Genomic DNA, 15,536 nt, shown 5'->3' on the forward strand with positions numbered 1-15,536 from the left:
AGGCAGGCAAGAGGTCAGGTCGGTGGGCTTAGTGTCAAGGCAGGCAAGAGGTCAGAACCGGGAGGACTAGAAAAACAGAGACTATGAAAACCAGTAACCCCCAAACCCTGCTGGTAAGCTTAACAAGACGAACTGGCAACAAACAGAATAAATACAGGAGCCCCTACTCCCCACTGGAGATGAAGCTGGGTCTGGACCGCTGGGACAGGACAGCCCCTAATGGGGAGATGGATGACACCTGGAGGGGGTGGAGACAAATGACAGGTGAAACAGATCAGGGTGTGACAGATGAAGCTTTTGGTTCTGGACAGACCGCTGGGACAGGACAGCCCCTACTCCCACGTTGGAGATGAAGCTGTTGGTTCTGGACAGACCGCTGGGACAGGACAGCCCCACTCCCACGTTGGAGATGAAGCTGTTGGTTCTGGACAGACCGCTGGGACAGGACAGCCCCTACTCCCACGTTGGAGATGAAGCTGTTGGTTCTGGACAGACCGCTGGGACAGGACAGCCCCTACTCCCACGTTGGAGATGAAGCTGTTGGTTCTGGACAGACCGCTGGGACAGGACAGCCCCTACTCCCACGTTGGAGATGAAGCTGTTGGTTCTGGACAGACCGCTGGGACAGGACAGCCCCTACTCCCACCTGTTGGTTCTGGACAGACCCTGGGACAGGACAGTTGGAGATGAAGCTGTTGGTTCTGGACAGACCGCTGGGACAGGACAGCCCCTACTCCCACGTTGGAGATGAAGCTGTTGGTTCTGGACAGACCGCTGGGACAGGACAGCCCCTACTCCCTGTTGGTTCTGGACAGACCGCTGGGACAGGACAGCCCCTACTCCCACGTTGGAGATGAAGCTGTTGGTCCCGGACAGACCGCTGGGACAGGACAGCCCCTACTCCCACGTTGGAAGAGACGACCTCAACCACAAACTGACGGGTCGGGTCCGGACGGATGAGGATGGGGGCTGTAGTGAACTGCTGCTTCAGGTCCACAAATGCCCTGTCGACAGCTGGGGACCATGTGAACGGTACCTCGGGAGAAGTGAATGCAGAGAGGGGAGCCGCCAGGGTGCTGTAGCCCCGAATGAAATGGCAGTAGAAATGAGCAAACCCCAGGAACCGTTGTAGCTGCACCCTGGACGTGGGTTGGGGCCAATCCACCACCGCCCTCACGTTTACAGGATCCATCTGGACATTCCCTTCAGCGAAGACGTATCCCAGAAAGGAGATAGTGGAGCGTTGAAAATCGCACTTCTCAAACAACTGATTCTCCAGGAGGTGCTGATGTCACAACTTCCGCTGAAGTTGGCTCCCCTGCTTGTTCGGGCGGTGCTCGGCGGTCGTCTTCACCATCCTACTAGCCGCTACCGATCCCTTTTTCGTTTGTCTGTTGGTTTGTCTTATTAGTTTCACCTGTGTGTATTTTAGTTTAATGAGCATGTGGAGAATGTGTTCTAGTATCCCGTGACAGCTGAAGGACTTGTCGGACGTGGAGAATGTGTTCTTGGGCAGAAAGAGAGAAAACAAGGACGTCGTCGAGGTAGACGAAACGATTCAACATGTCCCGGAGCACATCGTTTACCGGGGCCTAGAAAACAGTTGGTGAGCCCAAACGGCATGACCAGGTACTCATCATGTCCACCGGCAGAATTGAAGGCCATCTTCCACTCGTCTCCCTCGCGGATCCGAACAAGGTGGTAGTTGTCAGAACGATGTAAGAACGATGCGGAGGAAGAGAGGTAGCAATGAAAACCTCCAGGAGATCCTGGTACTCTGCAAGAATGGCAGGGGAATCCGGGGCTTTCCTTATGCCTGGAGGAGGACGTCCCTGGGGAGGCTGGGCCGCCTGGGGAGGCTGCGCCGCCTGGGGAGTCTGCGCCGCCTGGGGAGGCTGGGCCGCCTGGGGAGGCTGCACCGCCTGGGGAGGCTGCACCGCCTGGGGAGGCTGGGCCGCCTGGGGAGGCTGCACCGCCTGGGGAGGCTGCACCGCCTGGGGAGTCTGCGCCGCCTGGGGAGTCTGCGCCGCCTGGGGAGTCTGGGCCGCCTGGGGAGTCTGGGCCGCCTTAAGGCAATGTGAGGCAAAATGGGCTCCAATCCAGGGTTGAACCCGTGGTCCAGTCAATAACGGGGTTGTGCTTCTCTAGCCATGAGAATCCCAAAACAACTGGGACGTGTGGAGATTCGATAAGGAGAAGCTGATCGCCTGATACGCTGCAGGTTAATGGGAACTGTGCTGTGCGTGACCCTGCCAATGGAGCCGTCCAGTGCTCTGGCTTCCATGGGAATGGAGAAGAGTAGTGTGGGGATATCTAGCTCAGATACCAGGGTCCATACAACTCCCATGGGCCCTAGAGTCGATGAGCACCAGGAGAGACTTAGACCGGTCACCCCACAGCAGAATAACAGAAAGGGAGTACTGGTACTGGGAGTTAGAAAACCCACAGTCTGGCCCACCAGCGTACTCGTTCCTACTGATGAGCCTGGTCATTTGACTGGGCAGGTGGCTATATAATTCCCCTGCCCAGTTACATAGATATAGATATACAGTTACATAGATATAGATATACAGTTACATAGATATACACAGTCTGGCCCACCAACGTACTTGTTCCTACTGATGAGCCTGGTCTTTTGACTGGGCAGGTGGCTATATAATTTCCCCGCAGCACCACAATACAGACACCAGATGGAGCTCAGCCTTCGTGAACATTCCTTAGGCGATAATCTAGCTCTGCCCAGTTACATAGATATAGACATAGAGTTACATAGATATAGACATACAGTTACATAGATATAGATATACAGTCACATAGATATAGATATACAGTCACATAGATATAGATATACAGTCAAATAGAGTCAAATAGTAGATATACAGTCACATAGATATAGACAAACAGTCACATAGATATAGATATACAGTTACATAGATATAGATATACAGTTACATAGATATATATATATATACAGTCACATAGATATAGATATGCAGTCACATAGATATAGACATACAGTTACATAGATATACAGTCACATAGATATAGACAAACAGTCACATAGATATAGATATACAGTTATATAGATATAGACATAGATAAACAAGTCACCTGTTCGTCTGGAACTAACTATCGCTCTGGGAGGTGGTCAGCGAGGTTTTCGGGGAGCCAGGCAGGCTCGAGGTCAGGGCAGGATGAATGGTCAGGCAGGCGGTCTTAGTGTCAGGGCAGGCAAGAGGTCAGAACCGGGAGGACTAGAAAAACAGAGAATAAGAGAAAACAGGAGCTCGGAAAAACACGCTGGTAAGCTTGACAAGACAAACAGAGAACACAGTAATAAATACACAGGGGATAATGGGGAAGATGGGTGACACCTGGAGGAGGTGGAGACCATCACAAAGAAACAGATCAAACAGACACTATTTCTCCTATTTTCTCTCTCTCTCTCTCCGTCTCTCTCTCTCTCTCTCTTTCAATTTCTCTTACCTCCCCCTCTCTCTCTCTGTCTCCCCTCCTCTCTATCTTCATCCCCCTCCTCTCTACCTTCATCCCCTCCCCTCTATCTTCATCCCCCTTCTCTCTACCTTCATCCCCCTCGTCTCTACCTTCATCCCCTCCTCTCTATCTTCATCCCACTCCTCTCTACCTTCATCCCCCTCCTCTCTATCTTCATCCCCTCCTCTCTATCTTCATCCCCTCCTCCCCATCTTCATCCCCTCCTCTCTCTTCATCCCCTCCTCTCTATCTTCATCCCCTCTCTCTCACCTTTCTCTCTACCTCATCCCCTCTCTCTAATTTCATCCTCCTCTCTCTATCTTTAATCCTCCTCTCTACCTTCATCCCCCTCCTCTCTCTTCTCCCCTCCCTCTCTCATCCCTTCATCCCCCTCCTCTCTACGTTCATCCCCTCCTCTCTACCTTCATCCCCCTCCTCTCTACCTTCACCCCCTCCTCTCTAATTTAATCCTCTCCTCTCTACCTTCATCCCCTCCTCTCTATCTTCATCCCCCTCCTCTCTATCTTCATCCCCTCCTCTCTATCTTCATCCCCTCCTCTCTAACTTCATCCCCTCCTCTCTACCTTCATCCCCTCTCTATCTTCATCCCCTCCTCTCTTCATCCCCTCCTCTCTATCTTCATCCCCTCCTCTCTATCTTCATCCCCTCCTCTCTATCTTCATCCCCTCCTCTCTATCTTCATCCCCTCCTCTCTACCTTCATCCCCTCCTCTCTATCTTCATCCCCTCCTCTCTACCTTCATCCCCTCCTCTCTATCTTCATCCCCTCCTCTCTACCTTCATCCCCTCCTCTCTATCTTCATCCCCTCCTCTCTACCTTCATCCCCCTGATCTACCTTCATCCCCCCTCTCTGATTCATCCCCCCTCCCTCAGATGAGGACTCTATCTTCATCCCCTGTGGATCTTCATCCTCTCCTCTCTACATCCCCTCCTCTCTATCTTCATGTCTGTCTATCTTCATCCCCTCCTCTCTATCTGTCATGTGTGTCTACTTCATCCTCCTGTGTGTTCATCCCCTGTGTCTGTGTGTGTCATGTGTCTCTATCTTCATCCCCTCCTCTCTATCTTCATCCCCCTGAGATCTGGGTCAGGGGCTCCTTCTATCTTCATCCCCTTGGCTACCATCAGGCTGGCTATCTTGTTTGTGTGCATCAGCGTCTCCTGTCTATCTTCATCCCCTCCTCTCTATCTTCACTAAGACTAGTATACTTCACACATGACTAGTCTTCATCACCCTCCTCTCTAGTATCCCCACACACATGACTAGTCACATCACACTAAGACTAGTATACTATCTTCATCCCATGACTTCTCACCTTCATCCTCTCCTCTCTACCTTCATCACACTCATGACTATCTTCATCCCCTCAACAAGACTAAGACGTCAGTGTGTCTGTGGATCATCAACATGACTAGATGAGGCTCACATGTGTCTGTGTCTTTGTATACACACTATCTGTGTGTGTGTGTGTGTGTGTGTGTGTGTGTGTGTGTGTGTGTGTGTGTGTGTGTGTGTGTGTGTGTGTGTGTGTGTGTGTGTGTGTGTGTGTGTGTGTGTGTGTGGGACTAGTCAGGGACACACTAAGACTAGTCACATGTGGGTCAGGGGCATGACTAGTTGCACACACTAAGCTGGTGTTATTGTTTGTATACACACAACGTGTGTGTTGTTAGAGAGGGACAGTCACACACACTAAGACTAGTATACACACACATGACTAGTCACACACACTAAGACTAGTACACACACACATGACTAGTCACACACACTAAGACTAGTATACACACACACATGACTAGTCACACACACTAAGACTAGTATACACACACACATGACTAGTCACACACACTAAGACTAGTATACACACACATGACTAGTCACACACACTAAGACTAGTCACACACACATGACTAGTCACACACACATGACTAGTCACACACACATGACTAGTCACACACACTAAGACTAGTATACACACACACATGACTAGTCACACACACTAAGACTAGTCACACACACATGACTAGTCACACACACATGACTAGTCACACACACTAAGACTAGTATACACACACATGCAAGGGTGGCATTCCAGAAAGACATCAGAGACTGTAACGTTCTTTGCTTCACAGAAACATGGCTCACTGGAGACACGCTATCGGAGTTGGTGCAGCCAGCTGGTTTCTTCACGCATCGCGCCGACAGGAACAAACATCTCCCTGGTAGGAAGAAGGGCGGGGGGGTGTATGCCTTATGATTAACGAGACGTGGTGTCGTCATAACGACATACAGGAAGTCAAGTCCTTTTGTTCACCTGATTTAGAATTCCTCACAATCAAAAGTCCACCGCATTATCTACCAAGATAATTCTCTTCGAAGATAATCACAGCCGTATATATTCCCCCCCAAGCAGACACATTGATGGCCCTGAACAAACTTTATTTGACTCTTTGTAAACTGGAATCCACATATCCTGAGGCTGCATTCATTGAAGCTGGGGATTTTAGAAGAAGGAGAGGAGAGGGAGAGGGGAAGAAGGAGAGGAGAGAGAGGGGAAGGACAGAGGAGAGACAGAAGGAAGAAGGAGAGGAGAGAGAAAGGACATTAACATAGAGAGGGGAAGAAGGAGAACACAGGAGAGGGAGAGCATTCTCTCACAGGGGAAGAAGGAGAGGAGAGACAGACCACAGGTCCTGGGGAAGGAGGAGAGGAGAGAGGAGAAGAAGGAGAGGAGAGGGAGAGGGGAAGAAGGAAAGGAAGAGAGGGGAAGGAGGAGAGGAGAGAGAGGGGAAGGAGGAGAGGAGAGAGAGGAAGGAAGGAGGAGAGGAGAGAGAGGGGAATGAGGAGAGGAGAGAGAGGGGAAGAAGGAGAGGAGAGAGAACAGGAGAAGGAGGAGAGGAGAGAGAGGGGAAGAATAGAGAGAGAGAGAGAGGAGAAGGAGGAGAGGAGAGAGAGGGGAAGGAGGAGAGAGAGAGAGAGAGAGAGGAAGAAGGAGAGGAGAGAGAGGAGAAGGAGGAGAGGAGAGAGACAGGACAGAAGAAGGAGAGGAGAGAGAGGAGAAGAAGGAGAGGAGAGGGGAAGAAGGAGAGGAGAGAGAGAGAGGAAGGAGGAGAGGAGAGAGAGGAGAAGAAGGAGAGGAGAGGGATGCCATCAAAAGGAAGGAGGAGAGGAGAGAGAGGGGAAGGAGGAGAGGAGAGAGAGGGGAAGAAGGAGAGAGAGAGAGAGAGGGGAAGGAGGAGAGAGAGAAGGGGAAGGAGGAAGGAGAGAGAGCCGGGGACCTTCCATAACAGGAGAGGAGAGATGAGGGGAAGGAGGGAGGAGGAGAGAGGGGAAGAAGGAGAGGAGGAGAGAGAGGAGAAGGAGGAAAGGAGAGAGAGGGAAAGAAGGAGAGGAGAGAGAGAGGAGAAGGAGGAGAGGAGAGAGAGGGGAAGGAGGAGAGGAGAGAGAGAGGGGAAGAAGGAGAGGAGAGAGAGGAGAAGGAGGGAGAGATGAGAGAGACATATTTCCTCAGGGGAAGGAGGAAAAGAGGAGAGGGGAGTGTGACAGCAGCAAGAGCCAGAAAAGGAGGAAGAGAGGGTAAAACAACCCATATTTATGGATTTTATCTTGTGTGTGTGTGTGTGTGTGTGTGTGTGTGTGTGTGTGTGTGTGTGTGTGTGTGTGTGTGTGTGTGTGTGTGTGTGTGTGTGTGTGTGTGTGTGTGTGTGTGTGTGTGTGTGTGTGTGTGTGTGTGTGTGTGTGTAAATAGAACTATCAATTAACTAGAACTATCAATTAACTAGAACTATCAATTAAATAGAACTATCAATTAACTAGAACTATCAATTAACTAGAACTATCAATTAACTAGAACTATCAATTAAATAGAACTATCAATTAACTAGAACTATCAATTAACTAGAACTATCAATTAAATAGAACTATCAATTAACTATAACTATCAATTAAATAGAACTATCAATTAACTGGAACTATCAATTAACTAGAACTATCAATTAACTAGAACTATCAATTAACTAGAACTATCAATTAACTAGAACTATCAATTAACTAGAACTATCAATTAACTAGAACTATCAATTAAATAGAACTATTAATTAACTAGAACTATCAATTAACTAGAACTATCAATTAAATAGAACTATCAATTAACTAGAACTATCAATTAACTAGAACTATCAATTAACTAGAACTATCAATTAACTAGAACTATCAATTAACTAGAACTATCAATTAACTAGAACTATCAATTAACTAGAACTATCAATTAACTAGAACTATCAATGAACTGGAACTATCAATTAACTAGAACTATCAATTAACTAGAACTATCAATTAACTAGAACTATCAATTAAACTAGAACTATCAATTAACTAGAACTATCAATTAACTAGAACTATCAATAAACTAGAACTATCAATTAACTAGAACTATCAATTAAATAGAACTATCAATAAAATAGAACTATCAATTAACTAGAACTATCAATGAACTGGAACTATCAATTAAATAGAACTATCAATTAACTAGAACTATCAATTAAATAGAACTATCAATTAACTAGAACTATCAATGAACTGGAACTATCAATTAACTAGAACTATCAATTAACTAGAACTATCAATTAACTAGAACTATCAATTAACTAGAACTATCAATTAAATAGACCTATCAATTAAATAGAACTATCAATTAAATAGAACTATCAATTAAATAGAACTATCAATTAACTAGAACTATCAATTAACTAGAACTATCAATTAACTGGAACTATCAATTAACTAGAACTATCAATTAACTAGAACTATCAATTAAATAGACCTATCAATTAAATAGAACTATCAATTAAATAGAACTATCAATTAAATAGAACTATCAATTAGAACTATCAAAACTAGAACTATCAATTAACTAGAACTATCAATTAACTAGAACTATCAATTAAATAGAACTATCAATTAACTAGAACTATCAATTAACTAGAACTATCAATTCATTTAACTAGAACTATCAATTAACTAGAACTATCAATTGCATAGAACTATCAATTAAGTAGAACTATCAATTAAATAGAACTATCAATTAACTAGAACTATTAATCCTATCCTAGGAACTATCAATTAAATAGAACTATCAATTAACTAGAACTATCAATTAACTAGAACTATCAATGGCGTAAATAGAACTATCAATTAAATAGAACTATCAATTAACTAGAACTATCAATAAAATAGATTACTTCAATAAAATAGAACTATCAATTAAATAGGGAACTATCAAGCAGCTGCCTTGTCACTTTAGAACTGAGGTGAGAAGGTTTAACTAGAACTATCAATAAAATAGAACTTCAACTGGAAGCCAGTGGAGAACAGTTTTGATCAATTAACGTAGAACTATCAAGGAGGCGAACAGGCCAGACGGGTGGATTAACTAGAACTTGTTTGGGTTAAATGGAACTATCAGAGCCTAAAATAGAACTTCAATAACGGGAGATAGACAAGCACCAATTGTAGCGGACCTAGAACTATCAATAAAATGAGAACTATCACGGATTAAATAGAACTATGGGAAATAAAACGGGCTATCAATTCTGGATGAGTTATCAGGGTTTAATGGATCACGCCAAGGTTCTTAGCGCTCTCAAGGAAACTAGGAGTTATCAATGGTAATCATAGAACGGGCAGATCAATTAGGAATAGAACTCTTCCTGTGTTAGCTAGAACTATCAATTAACTGCCAGAACTATCAATAAAATAGCCACCTGGTCATCAATTAAGGAGAACTATCAATTAACCTATCAATGAACTAGAACTGTCAATTCACTAGAACTATCAATTAAATAGACTATCAATAAAATAGAACTATCAATTAACTAGAACTATCAAGTTGTCAGAGCCGTGAAATAGAACTAGAACAACTAGAACAGTGGTCAATTGAAATAGAACTATCACACTGATATGTCTGCCAGAACTATCAATAAAATCAGAACGTATCAATTAGATAGAACTATCAATAAAATAGGAGAGACTATGTGAATTACACTAGAAGTGACTATCAATAAAATAGAACTATGAGAACTAGAACTATCAATTAAATAGAACTATCAATTAAATAGAACTATCAATTAACTAGAACTATCAATTAACTAGAACTATCAATTAACTAGAACTATCAATTAACTAGAACTATCAATTAAATAGAACTATCAATTAACTAGAACTATCAATTAACTAGAACTATCAATAAAATAGAACTATCAATTAAATAGAACTATCAATTAACTAGAACTATCAATTAACTAGAACTATCAATTAACTAGAACTATCAATTAACTAGAACTATCAATAAACTAGAACTATCAATAAACTAGAACTATCAATTAACTAGAACTATCAATTAACTAGAACTATCAATGTCCTTGTTTCCAGCCCTGCTCTGGTGCTGTTACTCTGAACTATCTATCTGTCAGCAGGGCTTTGTTCCAGCCCTGCTCTGAGAACATGTTACTCTGTCTATCTATCTGGTCAGCAGGGCTTTGTTCCAGCCCTGCTCTGAGACATGTTACTCTGTCTATCTATCTGGTCAGCAGGGCTTTGTTTCCAGCCCTGCTCTGAGCCCTGCTCTGACATGTTACTCTGTCTATCTATCTGTCAGCAGGGCTTTGTTCCAGCCCTGCTCTGAGACATGTTACTCTGTCTATCTATCTGTCAGCAGGGCTTTGTTCCAGCCCTGCTCTGAGACATGTTACTCTGCCTATCTATCTGGTCAGCAGGGCTTTGTTCCAGCCCTGCTCTGAGACATGTTACTCTGTCTATCTATCTGGTCAGCAGGGCTTTGTTCCAGCCCTGCTCTGAGACATGTTACTCTGCCTATCTATCTGGTCCCGGTTCAGCAGGGCTTTGTTCCAGCCCTGCTCTGAGACATGTTACTCTGTCTATCTATCTGGTCAGCAGGGCTTTGTTCAAGTCAGCCCTGCTCTGCTCCTGCTGAGTTTGTTACTGGTCTGTCTATCTATCTCTCAGGGTCAGCAGGGTTTGTTCCAGCCCTGCTCTGAGACATATTATTCTCTACTATCTATCTGTTGTCTCCTGGGTCAGCAGGGCTTTATTTCCAGTAGTTTGTCTCCTGGAAACATCAATCAATCACATTGATTTATAAAGCCCTTCTCTACATCAGCTGATTTATCAAAGTGCTGTACAGAAACCCAGCCTAAAACCCCCAAACATTAATGCAGGTGTAGAAGCCCTACATGCCAGTGTTCTTTCTTTGAAAAACATTCCTACATGAAAGTGCTTTCTTTGAACCTAGGAAGAAACCTACATGAGGTTCTTTCTTTGACTCCAATGTGGGGTGGCCAGTTCCTTTCTTCTGGCTGAGCCCTACATGGTGTTCTTTCTTTGAACAGAACATGGCCAAGATGTTCAAATGTTCATTAAAGATGACCATGCAGGTTCTTTCTTTGTCAAATAATAATAATCACAGTGTTTTTCTTTGAGGTCCAATTAAAGCATTAAGCCCTCAGCAGTGTTCTTTCTTTGACTCAATTAAAGCATTGAGCCCTACATGCCAGTGTTCTTTCAGACTTTTAAAGCAAGATCATGCCAGTGTTCTTTCTTTGACCAATTAAAGCATTGAGCCCTACATGCCAGTGTTCTTTCTTTGACTCAATTAAAGCATTGAGCCCTACATGCCAGGTTTAACATTAAAGCATTGAGCCCTACATGCCAGTGTTCTTTCTTTGCTCTGAGACATGGACAGCCAGTGTTCTTTCTTTGACAATTAAAGCCAGCCTACATGCCAAGTCAGTGTTCTTTGACTCCAATTAAAGGAGGATGGTGTTTGACTCACATTGGCCCTACACTGTTCCCAATTAAAGCATTGAGCCCTCTGCCAGTGTTCTTTCTTTGACCAATTAAAGCTGAGCCCTATATGTAGTGTTTTTCTTTGACCAATTAAACTGGTCCCAAGCCAGTGTTCTTTCTTTGACCCTATTAAAGCATTGAGCTCTACACTGTTCTTTCTTTGACTATGCATTGAGTTTGTCTCCTTGAAACTAAAGTCCCAAGTCAGTGTTCTTTCTTTGACTCCAATTATTCTCTACTGTTCTTTCTTTGACTATAAAGCATTAGCTCTACATGCCAGTGTTCTCTTTGACTCCAATTAAAGCATTGAGTCCCTACATGCCAGTGTTCTTTCTTTGACTCCAATTATTCTCTACTGTATGTTCTTAGTTTGTCTCCTGGAAACTGATCCCATGTCAGTGTTCTTTCTTTGACCCAATTATTCTCTACTGTATATGTAGTTTGTCTCCTGGAAACTGATCTACAAGCCAGTGTTCTTCTTTGACTCAATTACTGTAGCTTATGCCATTTTTCTTTGATTTCAATTAAAGCATTGAGCTCTACATGCCAGTGTTCTTTCTTTGACTCCAATTAAAGCATTGAGCTCTACATGCCAGTGTTCTTTCTTTGACTCCAATTAAAGCATTGAGCCCTACATGCCAGTGTTCTTTCTTTGACTCCAATTAAAGCATTGAGCCCTACATGCCAGTGTTCTTTCTTTGACTCCAATTAAAGCATTGAGCTCTACATGCCAGTGTTCTTTCTTTGACTCCAATTAAAGCATTGAGCTCTACATGCCAGTGTTCTTTCTTTGACTCCAATTAAAGCATTGAGCTCTACATGCCAGTGTTCTTTCTTTGACTCCAATTAAAGCATTGAGCTCTACATGCCAGTGTTCTTTCTTTGACTCCAATTAAAGCATTGAGCTCTACATGCCAGTGTTCTTTCTTTGACTCCAATTAAAGCATTGAGCTCTACATGCCAGTGTTCTTTCTTTGACTCCAATTAAAGCATTGAGCCCTACATGCCAGTGTTCTTTCTTTGATTCCAATTAAAGCATTGAGCCCTACATGCCAGTGTTCTTTCTCGACGCCTCCCGTAGTGATAGAGTGGTGTTGAGTCGCCCCCTATCTGCCGTCCAGAGTAGTGCTGCAGCAGTCTTAGACCAGACCAAGACAGTATGTGGAACAGCCCACTACAACTACAGCCCAACTCCGTGTGGGCCACGATTGAGGCCAAATGCATTTATATAGCTTCCAAAATAAATAAAAACAATTCAGCGGTGAGTGCCAATATGGAGGCTCAGTGGCTTCAAAACAGCACCCCCTGTTAGTCACCTAGTGTATATATAAATCACTGGGCCAGACTCTCGCTCCCACTCCTGCCTTTTTGTCCGTGTTCTCAAGTTCAGAAATCCCCTGGGAATCCTCCTAATCTACATCGAGGCAACATTTGCTTTTATTTTACTGAAGTTTGTTTGTTAGGCTAAACTTTAGTCGAGATACGCGGACGGTGATATCGTTTTATACTGAGTTGAACGCTTGTTGGACGACTTTAATCTCGGTGGTGGTTGTGTTGTTTTTTTCCCCTCTTGTCCACTTCGCTGGTTCTTTATTTGAGAAGAGAACAACACATCCAACTCTAAACCAAAATGGACACGGGAGTATCTCCAGCTCGCGCAACTCTGCGGGTCGGCGCATAACGGATACATAAACAGGATCTATTTTAATGGACGACAAAATCTTCTCTTTTCATTTTGATAATCCTAACCACTTAAACTTTTAGGCTAATATAAATGTATTAAAGCGGAGTGGAGTGGATTATCTCGTATCATGTCAAGGATTTTGATATCGAAATAGCCTAATTTCTCACTTTTTTCCCTCGGAGTGGAATGAGACAATCTGGGGGTTTATATCAGTTGGATAACATGGTATAATCGAACCGTAGCCTATTGAATGGGAGTGTCGACTGGACTCTTCTCGTATTATGAAACGGTTCTGCTGAAGTTTGGTGGGTTGGTTGGTTAAACACGGACCATGTCGGGAGTTGTGCGGAGCCTGAGCCGCTGCCTGCTGCCGGCCGAGGCCACCCGAGAGGCGGGCGGCAGCAAGGACAGGATCCGGGAAAGGGACGCGGTGCAGGAGCGAGAGGCTCGGCGGAGGAGCCGGGAGATTGATGCCATGCTTGCACGAGAGAGGCGTGCTGTGAGGCGGCTCGTGAAGATCCTGCTCCTCGGTGCTGGAGAGAGCGGCAAATCGACCTTCCTCAAACAGATGAGGATTATTAATGGGAAAGAGTTCGACAAGAAAGCTCTACTCGACTTCCGGGACACAATCTTTGAGAATATCATAAAGGTAGCCAAAATAAATACTTTTAGATAAGAGTTGTGACTCATGCAGTGAACAGGCCTATGTTATTGTAGCATGGCATTTCTCCAAGAGAAAACAACGTTATTCAATCAATTCCCCGCGCACGGTATTGACGCGCATTAGGCAGAGGCCCGTCCTCGTTAGTTCAATTCAAAAGCTCAAGTTCTGAGTGTTGATCTCATTGACACTGGATATTAGATCCAAGTCAGCTTATTCTCTACTGTATATGTAGTTTGTCTCCTGGAAACTGATCCCAAGTCAGCTTCTACCCTATTATTCTCTACTGTATATGTCGTTTGTCTCCTGGAAACTGATCCCAAGTCAGCTTCTACCCTATTATTCTCTACTGTATATGTAGTTTGTCTCCTGGAAACTGATCCCAAGTCAGATTCTACCCTATTATTCTCTACTGTATATGTAGTTTGTCTCCTGGAAACTGATCTCAAGTCAGCTTCTACCCTATTATTCTCTACTGTATATGTAGTTTGTCTCCTGGAAACTGATCTCAAGTCAGCTTCTACCCTATTATTCTCTACTGTATATGTAGTTTGTCTCCTGGAAACTGATCTCAAGTCAGCTTCTACCCTATTATTCTCTACTGTATATGTAGTTTGTCTCCTGGAAACTGATCTCAAGTCAGCTTCTACCCTATTATTCTCTACTGTATATGTAGTTTGTCTCCTGGAAACTGATCCCAAGTCAGCTTCTACCCTATTATTCTCTACTGTATATGTAGTTTGTCTCCTGGAAACTGATCCCAAGTCAGCTTCTACCCTATTATTCTCTACTGTATATGTAGTTTGTCTCCTGGAAACTGATCTCAAGTCAGCTTCTACCCTATTATTCTCTACTGTATATGTAGTTTGTCTTGTCTCACTCTTCTCATTGACAAAACATTGGATAACTGCATCTCTAAGGAATGGGTAGGTCTCACGGGTCCTTCAGTGGTGTCAGATGTTCACTATTAAAACTGGTTCTAAGTAAAACTGGTTCTAAAACTGTTCTAGATCAGTGGTGTCAGACGTTTGTAAAACTGGTTCTAGATCACTGTTCACATCTAAGTAAAACTGGTTCACTGGCTTCTACCCTATGTATTCTCTACTGTAAAACTGGTTCTATGTAGTTTGTCTCCTGGAGTAAAACTGGTTCTAGATCAGTGGTCTCAGATGTTGACAAAACATTGGTTCTAGATCATTAGGTCCGTTTGTGCATTTCCCTCTCTAAGGAATGGGTAGGTCTGGGGCAGGGACAACGGGTCCTAGATCAGTGGTGTCAGATGTTCACACTAAGTAAAACTGGTTCTAAGTAAAACTGGTTCTAAGTAAAACTGGTTCTAGATCAGTGGTGTCAGACGTACTTACTAAGTAAAACTGGTTCTAGATCAGTGGTGTCAGACGTTCACACTAAGTAAAACTGGTTCTAAGTAAAACTGGTTCTAGATCAGTGGTGTCAGACGTACACACTATGTAAAACTGGTTCTAGATCAGTGGTGTCAGATGTTCACACTAAGTAAAACTGGTTCTAGATCAGTGGTGTCAGATGTTCACACTAAGTAAAACTGGTTCTAAGTAAAACTGGTTCTAGATCAGTGGTGTCAGATGTTCACACTAAGTAAAACTGGTTCTAAGTAAAACTGGTTCTAGATCAGTGGTGTCAGACGTTCACACGAAGTAAAACTGGTTCTAGATCAGTGGTGTCAGACGTTCACACTAAGTAAAACTGGTTCTAAGTAAAACTGGTTCTAGATCAGTGGTGTCAGACGTTCACACTAAGTAAAACTGGTTCTAGATCAGTGGTGTCAGACGTTC

The 15,536-nt window shown here is 43.8% G+C and overlaps 1 protein-coding gene across 1 annotated transcript; it reads left to right on the top strand.

The window, feature by feature from the left end:
* Positions 1-12,438: 12,438 nt before the first annotated feature.
* LOC118383219 (guanine nucleotide-binding protein subunit alpha-12-like) lies at positions 12,439-13,999 on the top strand. The gene has a single exon (XM_035769807.2). The coding sequence runs from the start codon at positions 13,396-13,398 to the stop codon at positions 13,738-13,740; it is 345 nt and encodes a 114-aa protein (XP_035625700.1). The 5' UTR covers positions 12,439-13,395; the 3' UTR covers positions 13,741-13,999.
* Positions 14,000-15,536: the final 1,537 nt, after the last annotated feature.

This window comes from Oncorhynchus keta, unplaced genomic scaffold (assembly GCF_023373465.1).
Source record: "Oncorhynchus keta strain PuntledgeMale-10-30-2019 unplaced genomic scaffold, Oket_V2 Un_contig_3080_pilon_pilon, whole genome shotgun sequence".
Taxonomy (NCBI): domain Eukaryota; kingdom Metazoa; phylum Chordata; class Actinopteri; order Salmoniformes; family Salmonidae; genus Oncorhynchus; species Oncorhynchus keta.